The 22,453-nt window shown below is 43.8% G+C and overlaps 1 protein-coding gene across 2 annotated transcripts in view; it reads left to right on the forward strand.

Moving 5' to 3' along the window:
* STXBP2 (syntaxin binding protein 2) overlaps positions 1-22,453 on the forward strand; it is a 165,695-nt gene that overhangs the window by 124,452 nt on the left and 18,790 nt on the right. The window contains exons 14-16 of one of the 2 annotated variants that reach the window (XM_030197557.1): positions 11,190-11,328; positions 18,049-18,155; positions 19,817-20,563. In XM_030197557.1, coding sequence (XP_030053417.1) covers positions 11,190-11,328; positions 18,049-18,155; positions 19,817-19,927 — 357 coding nt within the window. In that variant the 3' untranslated portion in view covers positions 19,928-20,563. The other variant, XM_030197556.1, reaches the window with a different exon arrangement.

The raw sequence follows: 22,453 nt of genomic DNA on the forward strand, positions 1-22,453 counted from the left end.
TAGCATGGAATTGTTACTATTTGGATTTCTGCCAGGTACTTGTGACTTGGATTAGCCACTGTTGGAAGCAGGATACTGGGCTAGATGGATCATTGGTTTCCAAGTTTATTAAAGGCTTATATCCTGCCCATCAAAGTAATGTCTGGGCAGTTTACAGTTGAGAATAATCTAAGAGGGGTGAGAAACAGAGTGACAGTCTGTGAGGAAAGGAGGGAATGTAATAAAATGTTCAATAGGATAGTTGGGTGGGAATAGAAAAAGGATTGTGTAATTCAAGTCGGCAGCCAGTGCCCTCATACAGCCAGTATGGGCTACTTATGTTAGTTTTGCTGCATTCTTTTATATTAATGTTGGAAATGCCATGCAGTCCTGCCATGATGCTGTCTACTTTCCTGACTGTTCTCCCTTTCCTCCTTGGGTCTTTGTTTACAGTCACCAGAACAGGAAAGATCCCAGGAGCCTCTTTTTCCTAGGGGCCTTTTTGCCTGACTTTGAATGGATTATGTAGACCTGGTGGAGGAGAGGGAGTTGTTACTTCTTGGACTAGAGCTCTCCTTAATGTGTCTTCTCGAGTTCACTTAGTTTCCTCAAGTAACCTAGATCTCGATGCTCAAAAATCCGAACAGCGCATACAAATTGCCCTCCAATGCTCAAAGTTGAATGGCATTCAAATTATGTTCATGTTGTGAGACCAAAGTAAAGGGAGAAATGTGCCTGGCTCATGCACTTAAGTTTCGCAGTAAACCCAGCTCTTGTGCACATGAGCCAGGAAACCCTGAAGTAAAGCACATATCGACACCATTCTTCTGCTCCTTTTAAATATAAGCTTTTCAGAAATTTTAACACTGGTGTTAGGTTCTGAGCCTCGGGCCCCTAGTTAATCTAGGGAAGGATTTTTCTGGTTGAAAGAGTTCTGACCCGGTTGTAAGGTAGATAGAGCCATAGGTTTACAACCAAAAGTTCTTGGGAGCTCCCTCATAAAGAGGCAGACACTGCCATCTTAGCTTTGTTGAGCAGTTTCCTCCCAGTTTAGGGGTATCTGACTTTTGGAAGAGTTCTAGACATTTTAGTGGGTTGTGAAAATTTCTGACTAAGCAGTGTTCTCCTTTATTTATTTATGGTAGCCCATGGGTGTATTGACCTTCCTGGGTCAGCTCCTACCTTGTCATGGAAAGCTGAATTTTTGGCATTTTCTTTCATGACAATGTCAGCTGCTTTCATTACTAGGTTGAACATCACTTTCCATGGGTTCTTTTCTGTCACACATAAAGTTGGGTACAACAGCAATGGCCTTCAGCTGATTAATTCAGCCACAGACGTAGGGCCCTGTTTCTCTGTTGGAAGGAGTCAGAAGCATGGTATTATCTATTCAAAGCACTCAAGATAAAAGTTGCTATGACAGTTCAACGGTATGGTGAGATGTGCAGAGATTTCTCATTTTACTGGGCCTGATAGGAGCATTTCCATATATTTCCTTCAGAGATTATCACCAAATGGTTCTCATGTGCCCTTTCCTGTCCCTTGACAGCTTCAATCTCTCCTAATTGAACAGAATGGTAGCAGCGGCCTCCATACATGGGGGGGGGGGGGGAGATTCTTGGTTCTCCCTTATTCAGGTATCTGGCTATGCAGGACAAGTCAGAGCAGAAGAATTGTTCAGCCACATTGAGTTTTTCAGATGCTGGATCCTTTGGAATGGCTGATTTGACAGGTGTGATTTTATTCCTTCCCAGTCTGTGGAGTATATGGAGGAGTTCCTTCATCTCCAAAAGAAAAAAATAAGGCTCTGTGCCTTTGAAGAAAAAGGCTCAAGACATCACTTCTGATTTTCTAGATCTTTCTTTTCCATTTCCATCCTGATTATAGTCATGTTACTCCCGTTTTGAGAGAGTCCTACTGGTTACTACTAGAATGGAAGGTGTGGTTTAAAATTTTATGTTTATTTTATTGCACTCTTTTGGGGGCTGGTCTATTATATTTGGAAGACTTATTGTTGTCATATGAACTGTCCTGAGTGCAGTGGCGTTCCTAGGGGGGCTGACACCCGGGGCGGATCGCCGATGCACCCCCCCCCCCCCCCCGGTTGCACTCCACTGGGGGGGGGGGGGGGTGCCACTCGCCTGTTCGCTTCGTTCGTTTCCATGCTCCCTCTGCCCCGGAACAGGAAGTAACCTGTTCTGGGGCAGAGGGAGCACAGAACGAACATATTGGACAGGTGCACGGCACCCCCCCCCCCCCCCCCCAAGCGGCGTGCACCCGGGGCGGACCGCACCCTCTGCCCCCCCCCCCCCCCCTTTGTACGCCACTGCCTGAGTGTTATCATTCGTCTCAAAGGTGTCTCCTTCAAATTCCAAATTGAATCAAATATGTATCCAACAATAGCTCGTAAGTTTAGGTATATGTGACCAAAATTGTGGAATGAGATTCCATTAGAGTTAAGGAGTGTGGATATTTTATCACTTTTTAAAGAACAGGTTATTTTTTGTTTTGTTTTGTTTTTTTAATGTATTTTTTTTTTTATTTTCTTATTTGTCACTTTTATCATTTTACAAGATTCACTTGCAAAAAGGTAATACAGAGCAAGATTTGTATACAGTCAACACCAGTGGAAAATTATATCAAAGATATTTAACTACAATCAATCTCTTCCTTAGACCACAAATATAGAGGGGGAGTGCTTTACAGATGAGGAGATCCCAAAATATCAATAGAAAATATAAATGGCCTGGCCTTAATTCCTACTTTATTCTATACTTAATCAGTTGTTCTATCTCTCATCCGTTCGGTCTATTTAGTTAACTTTTCATGTCCAAAAATGTTTGAAGTTGTTCTGGTTCAAAGAAAACATATTTGCTCCCCAGAAATCGTAGTAGGCATTTACATGGATATGCCAATAAAAATATAGCTTCCAAAGCCCTTGTCTCTTCTCTAAGAGCTAGAAACTGTTTCTTTCTGTCCTGTGTTGTTTTTGTGACATCTGGAAAGACCCAAATTCTCTGTCCACAAAATGTTTTTAAAGAATTCTTAAAGTATAGCTTCATTATCGAGTTCAAATCTTGTTCAAATACAAATGAAACTATTAAAGTTTGTCATTGAGTCACTTCAGACAATGATTCTTCCAGTAAAGCTGCTATATCCTGAATTTCCTGTACAGGTTCTTGATTCAAAGGCACATTCCTTATTCCTTTTGGCTCTACACCAATCTGTGGAGGTATTGGCAGATAATAAGTATTATTAAATGGTGGAATAGCCGATAAAGGATAATGTAAAACTTCTAGTAAATATTTTTTGAAGAAATCCATCGAACTTATACCTGTAGCCTTAAATTCAATCACCTGTTATAGTTCTCAATTTGCTCTATTTTCCTATGGGTCAAAACTTTGTCTTTCATTAATACTTCAGTAGTAGATTTTAAATCTTTAACCTCTTGTTGCATTTGTAATATTTGGTTAGTTGAATCCTGCTTAACTTGTTCTAATGAAGAAGTCAAAGTTTCAACTTTACTCACGAGAAGAGACGTTTTCTGGGCTGATTTAGAAACCACCATTGTTAAGGCCTGTATAGCGCTCCAAATAGACTCGAGTGTAATCTCCGTGGGAGCAGCAAGCTCCAAGATCCCTTCCCCTGCGGTCTGGGCCGGTGCACTGCCGAACAAGGCCCCACTGCCATCGACTCCCGACTCAGCTGGGCCTTCTGCACTCCTCCTAAAGAACGCAGGACACGGAGGGGGATTAAGATCCGGAGGTGATGATGTCTCTATCCCCGAGAGAGCCGCCGCTCCTCCTTCGGCTCTTAGTGCAGGGTCAACTGTTCCAGTAAGTGGGACGCTCGTCGCGTAGCGATCAATCATCTGCTGGATCGGGGATGAAGTTCTGACCAGCAGTAGTTGGCCTTTCACCGTCCTCTTCCTTTTAGTATGAGGCATCGGAATAGGAAATTTAAAAGTAGTAACGCCAGCAAACAACTCCGATCGGGCAGCAAACATGCTGAGGTTGTCATCTTGACACGCCCCCTCTTTAAATAACAGTTTAAAGCCTGGTGGTTCCAGAAATATTATTGCTCTTAAGTATTTGAAATGGTTGTCTAATATCATTTTTTTTTTTTTTTTTTTTTTTTAAGAAGTCTTTATTATGCATTTCAGAAATACAGATTTGCTTTGATACAATAAAAATGATGCACCTGTCCACAAATCTTACATAAACATAGGCAAAACCAGTACACTTTTCGTATACAACTGTAACATTCAAATCCAAACCTCAGTAGACTTCAGAAATTTTTCTTAAACTTTTCAATATTTGCTAATTATCCCACCTGTGTCCTACCCGCCCCCCCCCCTTCCCCCTTTCCCCCTTCCCTCCCTCCCATTTAATTTAGCGATGTAACCGTACAGGCTGTTATCATTATAACATCACACTACAGAGTTTGCATAGTGATCAGAAAAATGTTTCCATATCGATTGCCATTTATTCATCTGGTGTTTTCTTACAGCTATCAACCTCTCCATCTCACACACATAGCTCAATTTGTTATGCCATTTTTTGATTGGCGGGACCCCTGTCTGTTTCCAGTGGGAAGCTATGGTGACTCTAGCAGCCCCCAGAGCCTGTTGCACCAAGATTTGTTGGGGCTTCTTGAAGCCTGGAGGTTTTACTGAGAAGAGACAGAGCTCAGAAGTCCACGGAATTGAACATCCCACCCACTGCTGTAACCGAGCATGAACTGACTTCCAAAATGCCCGAACTTTTACACATCTCCACCACACATGACCCATATTCCCTCTTTGTCCGCATCCCCTCCAGCACAGCCCGGAAGAATCCGGAAATATGCGCTGAAGGCGATCCGGAGTGAGGTACCATCTGTATAATACTTTCATTGCATTTTCTTTAAATGGGACATGGCTATACACTCCGGCCACCTGTCTCTCTATTCTCTCCCACTCAGTCTCCCCCAGGGCCATTCCAGTCTCTTTCTCCCAACTCTTCCTATGTAGAGTATAGCTAGATACTTGTGCAGCAATACTGTGATATAATCGACTGATCAATCCCCGTGAGAAGGCAAATTTCTCACATATGTCTTCTAGGCACAGCCGTTCCCTTTTTATGACCTTACGTACAGCCTCGGTTTTAAGGAAATGGGCTAATTGACAATAGGCAAATTCATCCCCATCCTCTATGGAGTACTTGATCTTCAGGGTCTCAAACAGGATCAGAGAATCCTCCTCAAACATCTGACCCCAATTGCTCAGGCCCTCCAAATGCCACCTCTGAAAAGCCCCCATTTCGTTCCCAGGTAAAAACATGGGATTAAATGCTATAGGGGCCATACGTGTTAGTATACAACGCCCTTTTGGAAACATGCTATCCCAATAGTGAAGAGTGACACATATGGACGGACACATACCCTCCCTCAGCACTCTGAAAGGCTTAGGAAGCCACATAAGCGATCCCAAGGGCCTCGTCCCCAAGGAATGTTGTTCAATATGCACCCATTGTCTATCAGGGTAATTCTGATGCCATTCAATCTCAGCTTTCCCCTGAGCGGCCCTGTAATACCATAGAAGATTTGGGACACCCAATCCTCCCTGTCTCCTAACCTGGTAGAGCAACTGGCGCGCTAAACGCGGACGTTTACCCGCCCAGACGAATCGCATAATAGAGTCTTGCATGGATGCAAGGAGTCGCCTGGGCAGCATTACAGGTAGCGCTTGAAATAGATATAACAGACGGGGTAACACGTTCATCTTAACAATGGCTATCCTTCCGAACCACGAAACCTCCTGATCTCCCCAACGCTCTAGGTCTAGCTTGATGGTGCGGGTCAGCCCTTTATAGTTGGCCTCGGTTAGTTCAGATAGGTTGGAAGTAATATGTACCCCCGGGTATTTAATGTGTTTTGTAGCCCACCGGAACTGATGTTGTGCCTTCAAGGTCTCTACTATGTCCTCTGGAAGTGAAACATTCAAAGCCTCCGACTTTGTCATATTGACTTTGAAACCAGAAACTGCTGAATATTCCTCTATAAGACACAAAAGGTTAGAGAAAGTGGGCACAGGACGAGTGACATATAATAAAATATCATCCGCGAAAAGAGCTGCCTTATGTGTTCTATCCGTTACACGGGCCCCATATACTCCCGGATCTGACCTTAGTTTTGAAGCAAACGGCTCCATAACCATTGCAAATAAAAGGGGTGACAACGGGCATCCCTGCCTAGTTCCCCTTTGGAGTCCAAACAGATCTGAATTACTCCCATTGATCCGGACACACGCTTGAGGAGAATCATATAGTGCCTGGATCCATTTCCTAAATTGGGCTCCAAACCCCATGGCCTCCAGAACTTTATACATGAAGGGCCAATGGACCCTATCGAAAGCTTTTTCTGCGTCCAAGCTAAGTAGACACAGAGGCCGTTTAGTATTTTTTGCTAGGTATATAAGGTCCAGGGTACGCCTGATGTTATCTGTGGCTTTACGGTGCGACACAAACCCAACCTGGTCGGGATGTATGAGTGTCGGCATCAATGGCGCCAGTCTGTTTGTCAGCACTTTAGCCAGTATTTTAACATCTGAGTTCAAGATTGAAATAGGTCTATAAGAACCACAGTCAACCGGATCTTTATCTGGCTTAGGCAATACCGCAATCCATGCCTCCATCATTGAGGTGGGCAACTTCCCCCCCCTTCCCACCTGATTGAACAGGTCCGCGAGAAGTGGGGCCAGTTCTATTGCAAATTTCTTATAGAATTCATTCGGGAGCCCATCCAATCCGGGCGACTTACAGGAGGGCAGGCCGCGCATTGCCTCCTGTACCTCAAGTGGAGTAATGGGTTTATCTAACAATTCTCGGTGCTGGAGTGTTAGGCTTGAAATCTCACTATCAGCCAGGTATGTATCGATAGATTCCGAGGGGGGTGCGATCTCTTGTGTATACAGTGTTTGATAAAATTCCCTAAAGCGTTTACGAATAAGGTCTGATTTATATATTGTGGAACCTGTGCCATCACGTATCTGCTTTACTGTACGATCAACTTTTTGCCTCTTTAATTTAATAGCCAGGAGCCGGCCAGCCTTGTTGGCAAATTCGTATACTCCAGCCCTTAACCTCTCTCGGCCCATGTTAAGCTGCTCTGTATAGATGGAGTCCAGCTTCATCCGTTCTCCACGCAGTTGGGTCAATATGTGAGGTGATTTATTAGCTTTGTGTTGGCCCTCCAGCACCTGTATCCGGTCCATACATCTCGCTATTTGGAGTTTACGTGCCCGCGAGCGTGTGCTTGCTAGTTTTAAAAAATAACCCCTTGAGACCGCCTTCATTGCATCCCACACAATAGCTAAGGATGGGCCTGAATTAAGATTGAACTCTAAGTATTCCTTCAACAACTTTCTATAGCCGTCTTCCACCTCCTGTTCTAGCAACAAGCTCGTGTTCAGTGTCCATCTCCTATCCTTTATTTCCAATTTTATATTCGGCAAGGTGACCCATACAGGTGCATGGTCGGAGATCGTTATGTTGCCTATTCTAGCTGTTGGACCTTGCTCTACCAGTGAGACATCTACAAATATATGGTCAATACGAGAATAAGAATTGTGCACTGGGGAGTGATATGTATAATCTCTGTCCGCCACATGTGTCAATCTCCATAGATCTAGTGTACCTAGGGAATGTGCCAATGACTCCAGAGCTAGAGCCTCTCTTCTCCCTTCCGTATTGATAGGTCCCGTTCTATCCAAACCTGGGTTAAGGACTGCATTAAAATCACCCCCCATTATTAAAGGGCCCTGCACAAATAAGGCTAGCAAATTCTTCACCCTAGTAAAGAACTCTGCCTGCCCACTGTTGGGGGCATATACAGACGCTATCGTTAAGTCAACCTGGTCTATTTGGACGTGTAAGAATATAAACCGCCCTCCCGGGTCTTTCTTTATTCGTAGCACCTTTACCGCTACTGCTGAGTGAAACATTACAGCCACCCCTCTTTTCTTGGAGGCCTCAGATGAAGCACAATAGACCCCAGGGTATCCCGAGCAGGAGAGAAGTTTTTCATGCTTGCTTCGGAGGTGTGTCTCCTGCAGGAGAACCACATGTGGCTTCAACTGTTGTAGCTCTTTATAGAGCTTCTGCCTCTTTTGGGGCATATTCAAACCTTTAACATTATAGGATAATATTTTTAATTCAGCACACATTATTCAAGATGTAAATAGCGTGCAACTTTGATATTGACAGCAGCTTTACATTCCAGTTTGCATCACAATATAAGCGTAAGAACATTTCAGTCACCCAGCATTTAGTACAGTCTATACATAAGTTCCTTTCAGTCACCCCGTCCCCCCCTTCTATGACCTTACCCCAAGATCCCTTTCGTAATCGCATCCCTCCCTCCTCCCATTGTTCTCCCCCCTTCCCTACCCTCCCTTCTAGTTCCCAACCCTTGAAAGCCCTCCTAGTTCCCCCACTCCCACCAGGTCTACCTAATTCCATCCCCCCACCAGACAGTGCCTTAGGCACCGAATGGGTTATCAGAGAAAGAAACCTCTCCGACCAGGTAGGCCACCCTTCCCCCTCCCTCACAAAACACAGCTCCCCTCTCTTTAGATCTATAGCTCATGATGCTATTCATCTGTGGCACACCCACCCCTTATAGGAGCATATACCACTTGAAAACTTTCCCACTTCCAGACAGTTTGATAAATCCCATTATGCTGACATCAATACTTATAACAGAGTTTACCAGTGTACAAACCAATTCAGTTCCTTTATTTCTGAGTCTTCTGACCCACACGCTTCCACTTCTGCAAGCGAGCTTTCGTGGAAGGCGCTATCTCTGTTGGCAGCGCAGATGTCGGGGTCAGGCCTGCATCGTGTAAGATCTGCCATGCTTCAGAGACCCGGCGAAGCCGGAGCTGTTTGCCTTTTAATTCAAAACATACAGCAAAAGGGAAGCTCCAGCGATATGCAATTTTTTCCTTATTTAGGATCTCCAGGACTGGTTTCATTGCCCTCCTTTGAGCCAGCGTGTACAATGAAAGGTCTTGAAACACTGTAATCCGCGCTTCTTTATATTCTAGCGTGGTCAGCTGGCGAGCCCGCTGCCAGACCCGTTCCTTAAATGTGAAGGATGTAAAGCGCACAATTATATCTCTAGGCCTGTTTGCCATTGTTTTACCCAGTGCCCTGTGTGCACGATCTATCTCCAACTCTCCAGGGGTGTAACTCTCTCCCATGATGTGTTCGCAGAGAGTTCGCACGACAGTTGGAATATCTTCGCCGCCGCCATTTTCAGGTACTCCCCGAAATCTCAAATTGTGTCTGCGCCCTCTATTTTCTAAATCATCCAGCTTATATTGTAGCTCCTCAGCCTGGTCAGCCAGTTGACCGATGCGTGCGTCCATGGCCGCGTTAGCCTCTGCTTGTTCGTCGGCTCTCTCTTCTAATGTCACCACGCGGCCTCCCAGCTCCCGTAGATCCATGCTGATGGAGTCCACGTGTTCCAGAATTTCCACCCTGGATGCCTTAATTTCTTCGCGTATTGCTTCAAGGCATTTCGCAAGATCTTTAGGGTAACTTTTCTTTTTAAGCGCCGAACTTCGCCGATCCACGTGGGAAGACGCAGTGTCAGAGTCTGATGAGTGCCGCAGCTCCGGGGACGCATGGCGCGACAGGCCTTTCGCCATCTGCCTTGTCAAGTGGCGTTCTCCCTCCCGCGTCTGCGAGGTCGTAATTTTGCTCATTATGTGGAGCAGGCTATTCCAACCTTGTCCACCCGATTTGGCACTGGATTTGTAATGGGGCACCACAGAAAATAGCTCTATTCAGCGGGGAAGTGCAGGAGCAAGAGTTTTAGGCAGCCATCTAATCTCGTGACGTCACTTCCTCCGTCTAATATCATTTTGATAGGAGTTGATTACAAATAGATCAAGAAGAATAATAACTATTGTGTTTTATGATTTAATTTTATTTTGTAACTCGCTTTGAGCTAATTTGGTGAGGTGTGTCATCAAACAATATGATCTTGAAAACACTAGACCAGGGTGGCAGCAGCAACTCTGGATGGGCACCCATGTGTCACCCATATTTCACACTCCTCTTGTATGAGCTCTTCACATGCAGAATCATGTTCTGAAGGAGCACGGTGAGGGGAGTAGAGCACAGGGTTTTTCTCCATACTAATTTTTAACTCAGATGGAAGCCTTGTAAGTTGAGGGGGCGCACTTGTCAAAGTCAGCTGACAAGGCAGCAGTAGCTCCAGTTGGGGATCAGTGGGTTCTTAGCTAGTCTAGGGACTGAGTTTGTCATTTAATACATGAAAACTACAATATATGAGCTCATGCACCATATATACTCAAATATAAACAGAGAACATCCCCCTCTCCCCAACACACACTTGTTTTGTAAGTAAAATATTAACTCGAATACAAATGGAGAGTTTATATTTCAGCATTCCTTCCCTTCTGTCCTTTCTTCCCTCTCTCCCCTTTGGTGTCTGGCATCCCCCCTCACCCCCTGGTGATGTCCCTCCTCTTCCACTGTTGCTGTAGCCCCTCTTCCCCAAACTGGAAGAGCTCTTACTTACTCCCTCTTTTCTTCCCTTTTCTTTATTCCCCCCCCCCCCCCCCAGGCCTGCTGTACCTGGTGGTCTAGTGGCACATTGAGGCAGGAGTGATATTTGCTCCCTCCGTAGTTTCGGTAGCCATTTTTACTATGGAGTCAGTATGGGCAGGAGCAAGTGGAGAGAACTTCTGCCCCAGTGCTCCACTAGACCACCAGTGTGATATGGTAGGCCTAGGGGCAAGTGTTAGCCGCAGGTAGGGAGAGAATGGGAGAAATGCCCGACACCATGTGGGTGGGAGGGAGGTCTAGAATATAAACCAAGTTAAAATTTTTGATGCCTTTTTTTTTTTTTGTCCAAGAAATTTCTGTTTATATTCAGGATGTATAGGTTGTCGTTTGTCTACTGCAGTGACTCTCATATGCATGGCACAGAATCATGCATTTGCAAGGTAACTTTCACGTGCCTGCTGCTGTGTTGTGGGTATACTTAGGTGGCTTACATGTTCACGGTTGTATGTACTTGCTAAGATTATATATCCTTGCTTGATAGCCTAATTGTGGTACATTGTGAGATTGTGTTTGTATATACATGATACTGTAGTGTGTATCCTCAGGCTGCTTATGCTGTGCTCACTTCTTCAGGACTTGGCCATGGGTATGGATGGAGATGGAGAGAAAATTAAGGATCCGATGAAGATCATTGTCCCTATTCTTCTGGATGTAAATGTTAAGCCATATGACAAGATCCGTATTATCCTGCTCTACATCTTGCTGAAGAATGGTACCAGTTTTTCTCCCTTCCTCATGGCTCCACCATCCTGAGCTGGCATCATCCTACACTTGTCCCTATGTGCTACTTCCCGTCTACCTCTCTGCAGACATCACTATCATTTAGTGCTTCATTCCTATTCCTCTATGCCAGCAGCATTCTGTCCTTAACACAATAGTTCTTGCTGCTGAGCTGTACTTGTGGAAAGTAATTTTATAACAGTTTGCCTATGTAGAGGCCAAATGGGCACCTATTTTTAGCCTATTTTATAAATAGGGGTAAACCAACAGAAATTGTAGCTAGATTGAAGCCACAGACAATTAAGCCTGTTTAGGAGCAATGTGAGAAGCTTACAGTGCTGCTGCTCAGTGCTGGTGCTCATGCAGAATCAGGCTTAGAAATAGATAAAGAAATTATCTTCCAGCACTTTGTGGAAATTTTTAAAACAGCCTTCTTTTGTTAAGCTTTTAACCCAATCCACAATGTGGGCAGAGTGCACTTATGGAGTAGGGCAGACCAATGACTCTTCCCTTCAGGTGTCTTATGTCAACCCTTGCTCGTGTTGATTACATCAGTGATTCTGCCTTTTCCCCATCCTGTTTTTCTGTTGCATTCAGCAGGTCAAAACTAAACATAACTGTGGTGGTACTGACCTTATTACACTTCTGTTCAGCTCTGCTGGCTATATGTGCAGCAGCACTGAATATAAGTAATTTAAACACCAGCATCTACATTTAAACTACAATAGGTGCCACCGCTGAAAATTTACCCCATTGTTTTTAAATAGAATATGTTTACTTTCTGACATGAGGAAAAAGACCCTAGACTGTTTCTCGTGTCCAAGCATTTGACACTACTTCCCTTCCAGTGTTTTGGTTGATGTCTCATTGGTCTGTGCCGAGGAAATTGTGAGTTGATGTGGTTCCAAGCCAATTATTCTGAGTCATCTATCAAATTTATTTTAGATTTCTTGTTTAGAAGCCACAAGCACCTTCACAACTGTACAAGCACAAAAGACTGGAAAGTTAGCAAAGTACAGACTTATTTTCCTTCCAAAACTTGAGATTTGATGGTGATATAAAGCCTTGTGGAAGTATCTGACCTCTGAGAGTGAATTAAGTTAATTGTTAATTTGTTTACCATGCTAGCTAAAAGGAAAAGGAAGGTTAGAAAGTGCCAAAATATAGAACAGGAAAAGTTCTCTACGATGACGAATCATAGAAGGCAAAAGTAGAGACTAATAGACGATTCACCACTGGAGACGTGAGTCCAACAGTCTTTATTATATCAGAGGACCCTGAACAAGTATCTAGTGAAAGAAAAGTGTGGAGTGTTTTCCCTAGGCTTCCTCATTCCAAATGTACAAAAAGGAGACTGGCTATATTCTCTTGATTTAAAGATTGCTTATACCTGATTCAGAACAGCAGTTCTATTGATCCTTGTGGGTTCTTTTGTATTTTCTAGAAATAAAAGAAAATAAAACATAGAAAAGAAAATAAGATTATACCTTTTTTATTGGACTAACGTAATACATTTTTTGATTAACTTTCGAAGGTAACCCTTCTTCATCAGATCGGAAATAAGCAAATGTTGATAACAGTATATATAAGTGAAACATCAAAGCAATCCAATGACAGTCTCACAGGATGAGGGTGGGGTGGGTTAGATGAGAGATGGGGAGAGACAGGTGAATGAGGGACAGGGAGATACGCATGGTGATCAGAGGGTGACAAAGTAGTAGAATTTTTTGGTTTATAATGGGCAAGAAAACCCAAATCTCATGTCTGGTGGGTGTCAAAATATTTAATCATTCTGACTTCAAAGATCTTACGTTCTTGGATTGTCTTAGTTTCCTTGTAGTATTCTCACCATAAAATCATTGATATAGTGTTCTGGTTTTGTAAAATGCTGCCCCACAGAGGTGACATCCTGGTTGGCACTGGCATTTTCATATGATGTCTATATAAATTAAATCTCTTCTTCAGCATCTGGCTTGTTTCTCCAATATAGCACCCATAGTCACACTTTTTACAGTGAATGGTATGTACCACGTTGGAAGATGAGCATGTGAAGGATTCCTTTATGTTGAATATTTTTCCTTTGTGAATGACTGTGGGATCCTGTGAAATGTTTTGGCATAGTTTGCAGCTGGATATATTGCAAGGATGTGTGCCAGTCTCTTCTTTTTGAGTTTCTATCGGGAGCTTGTTTCTCACTAGTTTGTGTTTTAAGTTGAGTGGCTGTCAGAAGGCCAGCACTGGTGGGGAACGGAATATCTCTTTCAGTAGTTCATCTTCCTAGAGTAGTGGCTGTAGGCCACCCAACAGCCGACAGCCATCCAACTTAAAACATAAACTAGTGAGAAGGAAGCTCCCGATAGAAACTCAAAAAGAAGAGAGTTGCAAAGGGGGTTTTAGTTAAGTGGGGATTGTGTAAGAAATGGGAAAGAGGGCAGCAGGTGCTGGCTTTGCAGAAGTGGCTATTACATTTAGAACAGCGGCATAAAAGAAATCCTACGCCGCAGGAATGGGCAGAACTCAAGCAAGTGAGAGGGGAAATAGCACAATTGCAGAGGATAGAGGTGAATTTTATGGGAACTAAGCTTAAGTAACAATATTTTGAGTTTGCCAATATTGTGCAATGTTGGCCCATTATTTACGGCTGCGGAGAGGGCGTTCCCTTATCCAGAAGTTGAAGGATGAGAAGGGAGGATGGCATTATACTGACTCAGACATTGGAAATTGTTTTGTGAAGTATTATCAAGAGTTATATAGTGCTGCTGAGGAACCACAGACGTTAGAGAGGACTCGGTTCCTAGATTGCATTCCCTTACCATGCTTGGATGAGTCTGACAGAACTCAGTTGGGGGAACCCATTAGATTGGTGAGGTACAGGGGGTGATAAAAAGGCTACCTAATGGTAAAGCACCAGGTTTGGATGGATACTCAGCGAGGTTCTATAAATGCTTTGTGGAGGAGTTGGGAGGCCTTTTGGTGAGGGTGGGAAATGGAGTATTGGAGGGTAGTAGGCTGCCTATATCAATGTCTGAGGCAGGGATAACGGTTCTACCTAAGCCTGGGAAAGATCCTATGGTGTGCGGGGCTTACAGACCGATTTCACTTTTGAATGTAGACGCTAAGATAATAGCTAAGGTTCTGGTCAACAGGTTGGATAGGGTACTGCCGAAATTGACCCATATAGACCAGTCTGGGTTTATCCCAAAGAGGCAGGTAGGGGACAACATAAGGCGTACTCTACATTTAATATGGGAGGCACAACGATGCCAGTCTAGTGCAGTCTTGTTGGCGTTAGACTCGGAGAAGGCTTTTGATCGGGTAAGCTGGGGGTTTCTGCGAGAAGTGATTAAACGCATGAGCTTGGGAGATAATTTCGGGGCTTGGCTGGCTGCTTTGTATACAGCTCCTAAGGCATGTCTCAGTAGTAATGGGGGATATACGCCCTTTTTTTCCAATTGGCAGAGGGACTAGACAGGGCTGCCCACTGTGGCCACTTCTTTTTGCACTGTACATTGAGCTGTTGGCCGTAATGATACGTCAGCATCCAGATTTTTGGGGTACTAGGGTAGGGGAATGGAACATCGTATTGCTTTGTTTGTGGACGATGTGTTACTTTACGTGGTGGAGCCTGAGCAGACATTACCTACGGTGTTGGAGATATTTAGGAAATTTGAAAGATGTGCTGGCCTAAGGATTAATATGGATAAAAGTGAGATATTGAGGATTTCTTTGAAACAGGGGGAAAAACGTAGATTGAGGACATTATTCGCGTTCAGGTGGGCCAAACAGCACATTAGGTATTTGGAGATTCAGATTCCGAGGGACTTGAGTGGGGTATATAGTCTTAATTATGGGAAGATAATAGATAAAATGAGGGGGGAGTTGTCTCGGTGGAAGGGATTATGGCTTTCGTGGTGGGGGGCGTATGGCAGTGGTGAAAATGAATGTGCTACCTTGATTATTTTTGTTTCAGGCGCTGCCAGTGGTAGTTCCGAAACGGACATTTAACCAATTGCAGGGTTTGGTGGCACAGTTTATATTAGGGGGGGGGGGCAGGCATCCCCAATTAGCTAGAAGAGTGTTATGGGGGTGCCCCTGAGAGGGGGGGTAGATCAGTGCCTAATATTGAGTGGTATTATGTTGCTGCCCAACTGAGGAGGATCATGGACTGGGAGAGGGGGATAAATAAGTCTGCTAGTCAATTGGAGCAATCGTATAGCCCACATAGGTCATTGAGCTCATATTTATGGACTACTGAAGGAGGGGGAGTGAGCTTGGCAGGGATACAGAATCCGTATGTGAGGTATTTGGTGGAATTATGGGGAGGAGTGAGGAGGAAATGGGGACAGTCTGGGGGAGTGTTGACACTGGCGCCTTTGAGATAGGAGCCAAAATTTGGGGTGGGGAGGGAAAATGCTAGTTTTGCAAGGTGGGAGCAAATGGGTATTATGAACTTCCAGACTGTGTTGCGGGGGGGGGGGGGGGGGGGGGAGGGTGAAGAGTTTTGAAACCCTGTGCTCCATGTACTGTTTGCCGGAGGAAGACAGGTTTCCCTATATACAGGTTCAACATTTTGTGGAGACATTGGGTTTGGGGGGGGGGGGGGGGGGAGAATCCTCAGGAGCGGGAAAGTTTAGAAAATTTGTGGCTCTTGTTAAGGAAGGTTCCCAGACCAATATCAGTGATATATAAATTTTTCAGGGGATACAATCACAGACCGTTTTGTTTTCAGGGGGCTTGGGAGGAAGACTTAAATTGCCGCTTTTCTGATCAAGAGTGGGAAGTTATTTGTGGGGAGGTGCGGAAAGCCTCAATATGTGTGTTGGTGCAGGAGAATGCATATAAAGTCTTATCCAGATGGTATTACACAGCGGAGAGATTGAAGCGGATGTGCCCTGGTACGTCGGACCTTTGTTGGAGGTGTAATTCCCAAAGGGGTTACTTTTCTACACTAATGGTGGACGTGCCCCCGTGTGGTGACCTTTTGGCAAGATGTTATGAAAACATTAGTAAAATTGACTGGGTCATCTTTGGTGTGTAACCCATTGGGGTGCCTCCTGGGCTTATGTAATGAGAGGGACTCTTGGGAGGAGCGGAGATGGCTGTGCTTGGGGCTGGCAGCAGCTAAGTGCCTCATAGCACAATATTGGAAGAGGGCAGTCCCCCCCGACACTGGGGGACTGGAAAGGTAAATTGGGTTTGTTAATACAAATGGAGCGATTAACGGCTTTCCGTAGGGAGGGGGCATTTCGACATAAGGGAGGATGGGCTTGGTTACAACAGCGACTGACAACTACTTAGGTTGATGGAGGATTATAGGAGGGAGTGAGGGAGGGGAGTGAGAGTGCCAAAGGATTGGGGGGAGTTCTTAAGTTGAGGAGGGGTTGGAGCTGGCAGGGGGGATGGGGAGGAGATGTTGTTAGGGTTACATGGTTTGCAGTGGATGTAGATTAGGGGATGATTTTGATAGTATGAGTTTTGTAGCAGAAGACAAAATGGATAAGTTAGTACCAGATGTAGTAGTTTAATGCTTATGATCCCCTGCAAGGGCAAATGTGAGCAGGATGTGCTCTTTGAGAAATTGAATGTTGCAGAGATTTTTTAATAAATAAAAATTTAAAGAGAAAAGAAAAAAAATAGCTTTCATAAATAAATGTGTCTTGAGACCACTCAATCCTCAAGAGCATTGCAAATTTGTTCTACAACACGGGCTGGAGCACTGAAAATTCTGCTAAAACTGCTAAATAGGTTTGGAAGATCTAAAGGCTCCAGAGGAAATGTAAGGAATTTAATAGGTAAGTTAAGAATAATTGTAGTCCAGAGTAGTATATCTTGTGCACTAATATCAATATCTTAAAAGGGATTCTTGAATAAATTGGTAACCAGCGCTTATCTTCACTAGTGGGTGACAAGATCAAATTTCCGCATGCCTGTAATGAGTTTTACTGCCTCATTTTGAATCAATTGTAATCATCTGATATCAGCAATGTGCAGTGGCCAAGACAATTCACCATCGGTGCTTGTGCATTAGAATCAGAATGCTTTCTTGTCTAATAATCTCTGAACTGAGTGGACCATTTTCAACAGGAAGAGACATTTTCTTACTAAGTCTGAGGGATGGAATTGAAAGTACAGTTCATTATCTCAAATTATTTTGAGGGAGTTGATTAAGAGAATATTTGAACCTGCAATATATAGTAGAGTTTTTTTTAAAAATTTACAAGGGACCAGAGACATCAGACCAGTAGCATCTACTAATTCATCTGTTAGTAAATAGACGAGATTCATGTAACAGAAGCATACAAAAGATGATATACCACCTTCATTTGACAGTCCTTTTTTCTGTTAATTCTCACACTAGTCCATATCATATCTCCAACTACTTTTTCATTCTTTATTTAAAAATTCAGATATACTGCTTTGGGAATCATATGTTGTTTACAGATTATTTCATTTTTCTCTTGTTTGTCATAATTTGCTGAGTAAGTTCCCAGACTTGACATAGAGAGGCAGAGTCACTGACATAAACCTGAGCAAAGGTTGGCGCAAAGGCGGCAGTAGGGAGGAGTCATTGACATATCTTCTGTGTAAGTGCATATTATCCACAATGCAGACTGGTATGTGAGCTGATAAAGAATTAGCAGTAAGTATAAATATTTATATTTAATTCTTTTTACATCTTCCCATTGTTAGGATCTTTGCATTATGTTTGCAGGAATCAGTGAGGAGAACCTTGCAAAGCTCATCCAACACGCAAACATTCAGAAGGATAGTAACATCATTCGTAACATGCAGCTCCTGGGAACAAATATCACCCCTATAGTAAGAGTCTTTGTTTCCGGTCTCCTAATCACTATCGTCAACCTGTCAACCATATCTTGTTTTCCACCACTGTCATTAAGCAACCATCTACTCCAGACCTACCGTCCCAGTCCCGCTTTCATTGCCCAGCCACCTTCCTATCCCAGTCTCACCCTTACCCATTGGTCAACCACTTGCATATCTGAGAGAGATTTGTTTTCATAGATTTGTTGTCATATTAAAGCATACACGAACTATACAAAGAAATGAAACCCTATCAGCTGATAGGTAGGATAATTTTATTTACAGGAAAATTAAATTTTCTAAAATAGAATAAACTAGATCCATAGGTTTCTCTGGAGACAAACAGGCACGACATTCTTATATGTGGATGACTTCATACACAGAGCTCGGTGCGGACACTGCCATAGTGCACTGTCACTTCAAAACTTTGAGGCAGTGCCCCCCACCGCACATGCACAGGTGCCTTCCCGCCCAAAGCTAGAGCATAGGACCAACAGTCAAACTTTTGCCTTTAGGTGCCTTCACTTTCTCAGGATATTTTTTCTTCATAATTCTTTTTTTCTTTATTTTGTTCAATTTATTCATTTTTTATATTACTTTTCACTTTTTCATTTTTCAGCTTTTAGGGCCTCTGGGCCCTTCTTTTGCCCAGGAAGCATCGACCATTTTTGGGTAAACAATTATTCGAGCTCCCTGAGCCATAGAGCCTTTTGACCTTGTGTCTGCTGTTTTTCCCTCCATGTCAACAAGAGTGCCCAATGGCTTTAAGAAGTGTACTTGATGCAATAGGACCATTTCAGGCACAGACTCCCATAACTGGTGTGTTCAGTGCTTGGGTCCAGAGCACCAGGACATACATTGTAGCCTCTGCCTGTGCATGCAAGCAAGGACTCTTAAAACCCACAGGGTCCAGTATGAAAAACTTTTTGGTTCTGCAACAAGCATGGCAGGGGTTTTGGTACTTGATGCAGAACCTGCATCAACATTGAGTATACCGACACAACGTCAAGAGGGTCCGACGTCAGACTCAGTACCCGCATAAGGACTCTGTCCTCTTCGTCAGTGTCATGTGCATCAAGGGACCTGCAGTGTAAAAAAACCTAAGAAGCATCACCATCGTTCTCCCTCCAGGCACTCTGTCAACACCTCTCTTGCATCAATATCCTCAGTTCACAGGAAGCATCCATGCCACAGTGATTGCTCTCCTTCTGTCCAACTAATTTTTCATCAAGAGCTTTCGCGATCTCCTACACCTGCACAGGTTATGACTCAGGCTGCATCCACACCATTTTTTTTAGACGATACCAACACCTACTCTACAGAAGGAAATCCGAGCTATGCTCAAGGAGGAGCTCTCAGGGCTACTGCATTCACAGTTTATACAGGGTACAGAGAGACTTGCCTAGAGACGGTTGTGACCCAGTCGGAGGGGGGGGGGGGGGCTAGGCATTTTGTGACAGACATTTGTCTTCTGTTCTGGTGGCAGCATAGTGGGATTGTCAGGCTTAGTGTATGGCGTGAGTGTCACCATCCACTTGAGTGGTTCAGAGTCCTTTTTTTTATCTGTAACCTCCAGACACAGAGCACAGTGAACAAGTGCAGCAGTAACAGTCTTCTCACTTTCCTGTTAAGGTTTTTTTTTTTTTTGGTGGTGTTAGGAGATTAGCAGCATGCTGACGGTGACTGGCAGTGGCCAGCAGACACTGGCGATGCCTGTCTTAACACAAGAGCAACTGGATGGCCTCAGCGTGGAGGAGATGCAGGACTAACCTGCACTGTGGCAGTGTCCGCACTGGGCTCTGAGGTTGATGTCACTCACGTATGAGAATATATGCCTACTGTCCTCTGAGAACACCTGCTACAGGTAAGTAACATATTGGCTACTGCTGCCTTATAAGATTTTAAGGTTTGTACCCTTCCTTTTATGATTTTTTTGTTCAGTATATGGTATTTTCTTTTCTGCCTTTCCTCCTAAAAGCATTTTACCCTGGTGCTTATAACTTTGGACATGCTAATATAAAATAGGTTATCCATTACTCTAGATTGGATTTCTTGCATCATTATCAGTGCAGGTATTTGACACATTTGTCTGGAAAATGCTAAAATTACCCTGACTGCCCCATTTTCCTCTAAGCCGTTAGATTGATCTTGTTCCTCCAGTTGATGTGTTTGGCTTGTAACCTTTCATTTATGTGCCACTCAGGTACTTCTGCCATCATATTCCAGATCCCCTTATGACCAGTTCCTATCATCAACATCCAGAGCATACTGTAGTCACTGAGATACAGTTCTCACATTGTGCTAAGCTAAAATCTTCAAAGCCATACGCTCTGAACTTTAATTTTTCTCTCTAACTTTTCTCCTCTTTGCCTATTCTCTCCCTTTCTTGGCACGTTTTCTCTCTCCTTCAGCCCAGTAGCTCCAGCAGACCTGAGAGGAGGCCACGACTGGAGTCCACTTACCAGCTCTCAAGATGGACCCCCATTCTTAAGGATGTGATTGAGGTAATAAGATCCTTATGTTATATATACTGTGTCCCTACTAGTTTGAGGAGGTGAGAGAAGTTTGGTGGGAAAAAATTGCCATTCACTTGTAGTAACTGAATGGATTCTGAAAACTGTCAGTTATACAGTGGTGTTAAAAAGTCCCCGGCCCCTTCCTGATTTCTCCTATTATTGCATATATATCACATTGACTGGTTTCTGACCTTTAAACAAAATAGTAATATTAGACCGAGGGAACCTGAGTAAACGCATAACTGTTTTTAAATTACCACTTCATGTATTTAAGTAACAGTTATCCAATATCCATGTTACCCATATGAAAAAGTAACTGCCCCCTAAACTTAGTAACTGGTTGCACCACCTTTAGCAGCAATAACTACAAACTAAATCCTTCCTATAATTTCATGTCAGTCTTTCACACTGCTGTTGAGGAATCTTAACCCACTCTTCTTTGCATAACTGCCTTAATTCAGACACATTTGTAGGTTTTCATGCATGAACTGGCCATTTCAGGTCCTGCCATACCATCTCTATTGGGTTCAAGTCTGGACTTTGACTAGGCCAATCTGAAACTTTAACTTTGCTTCTGTCAGCCATTGAGATGCATTTATGTTTTGGATCATTGACTTGCATAACCCAATTACGCTTTAGCTTCAGGCTCATGAATAGATGACAGGACATTCTCATTAAGAATTTTCTGGTACAGATCAGAATTTATGGTTCCTTCAATAATCACGTTTTCCAGGTCCTGAGGCAGCAAAGCATCCCCACACCATACTATTAGTATGATGTTCTTAGTGTGGAATGCTGTATTTGCTTTACCCCAGACATATTGGGACCTGTGAGGTCCAAAGACTCGTCTATCCATAGAACATTATATACCAAAAGGCTTGAGGATCATGCAGGTGGGTTTTTGCAAATGTAACACAAGCATTGATGTTACTCTTGGATAGCTGTGGTTTCTGCGTTACTTCTGTCCCATGAATTCCATTTTTGCCCAGTCTCTTCCTTGTGGAGTTATGAACTGTGACCTTAGCTGAGGGTAGAAAGGCTTGCAGTTCTTTGAATGATGTTCTGGGAAGTTTTGTAACTTCCTGGATGAGTTATCGCTGCATCCATGGAGTAATTTTGGCAAGCCAGCCACTCTTGGGAAGATTGACCACTTTTCTAAGTCTTCTCCATTTTGGACATAATGGCTCTCACTGTGGTTCAGTGGAGTTTTCCATACTGATAGCATTTCAACAAATTTTCATCTTGTAGAAACTTCACACTCGGGTTAAGATTCAGCAGGGCTAGCTGGCTATGTTCAGTCTGTTGACGCTATTAAATTTGGTCAGTTGGTTGGTTAATTTAACTAAGCGGGCAGTTATTTTTTCACATGGGTGGTATGGGTGTTGGGTAACTTTGGGCCCTTTTTCCAACGCGTTGGTAAGCCCAATGTGGGCTTACTGCTCGCTAAACAGGAAGTACCACCAGACTACCACAACAGCCCAGCGGTACTTCTCACCCCCAGTTTGCCATCGTATCTGGTGCTACCAAAATATATTTATTTTTGTAGTGCCGGGGTGTACCCGACAGTAATCGGTCAGTGCCACATTCTGCCCGGTTACTGCCAGGTTAGCACAGGGAACCCCTTACTGCCACCTCAATGGGTTAGAAGTCAGGGCTTCCCTCCGAAATGGCCACACGGCAAGGGCTTTACTTTCTGCATGGCCTTTTCCTACAGAAAAGAAAGACTACCCTTTTACCAGCTGTAGTAAAAGGGGGCCTCAACGCACGTCAAAAACACCC

This window comes from Microcaecilia unicolor, chromosome 3, assembly GCF_901765095.1.
Source record: "Microcaecilia unicolor chromosome 3, aMicUni1.1, whole genome shotgun sequence".
In the NCBI taxonomy this organism is placed as follows: domain Eukaryota; kingdom Metazoa; phylum Chordata; class Amphibia; order Gymnophiona; family Siphonopidae; genus Microcaecilia; species Microcaecilia unicolor.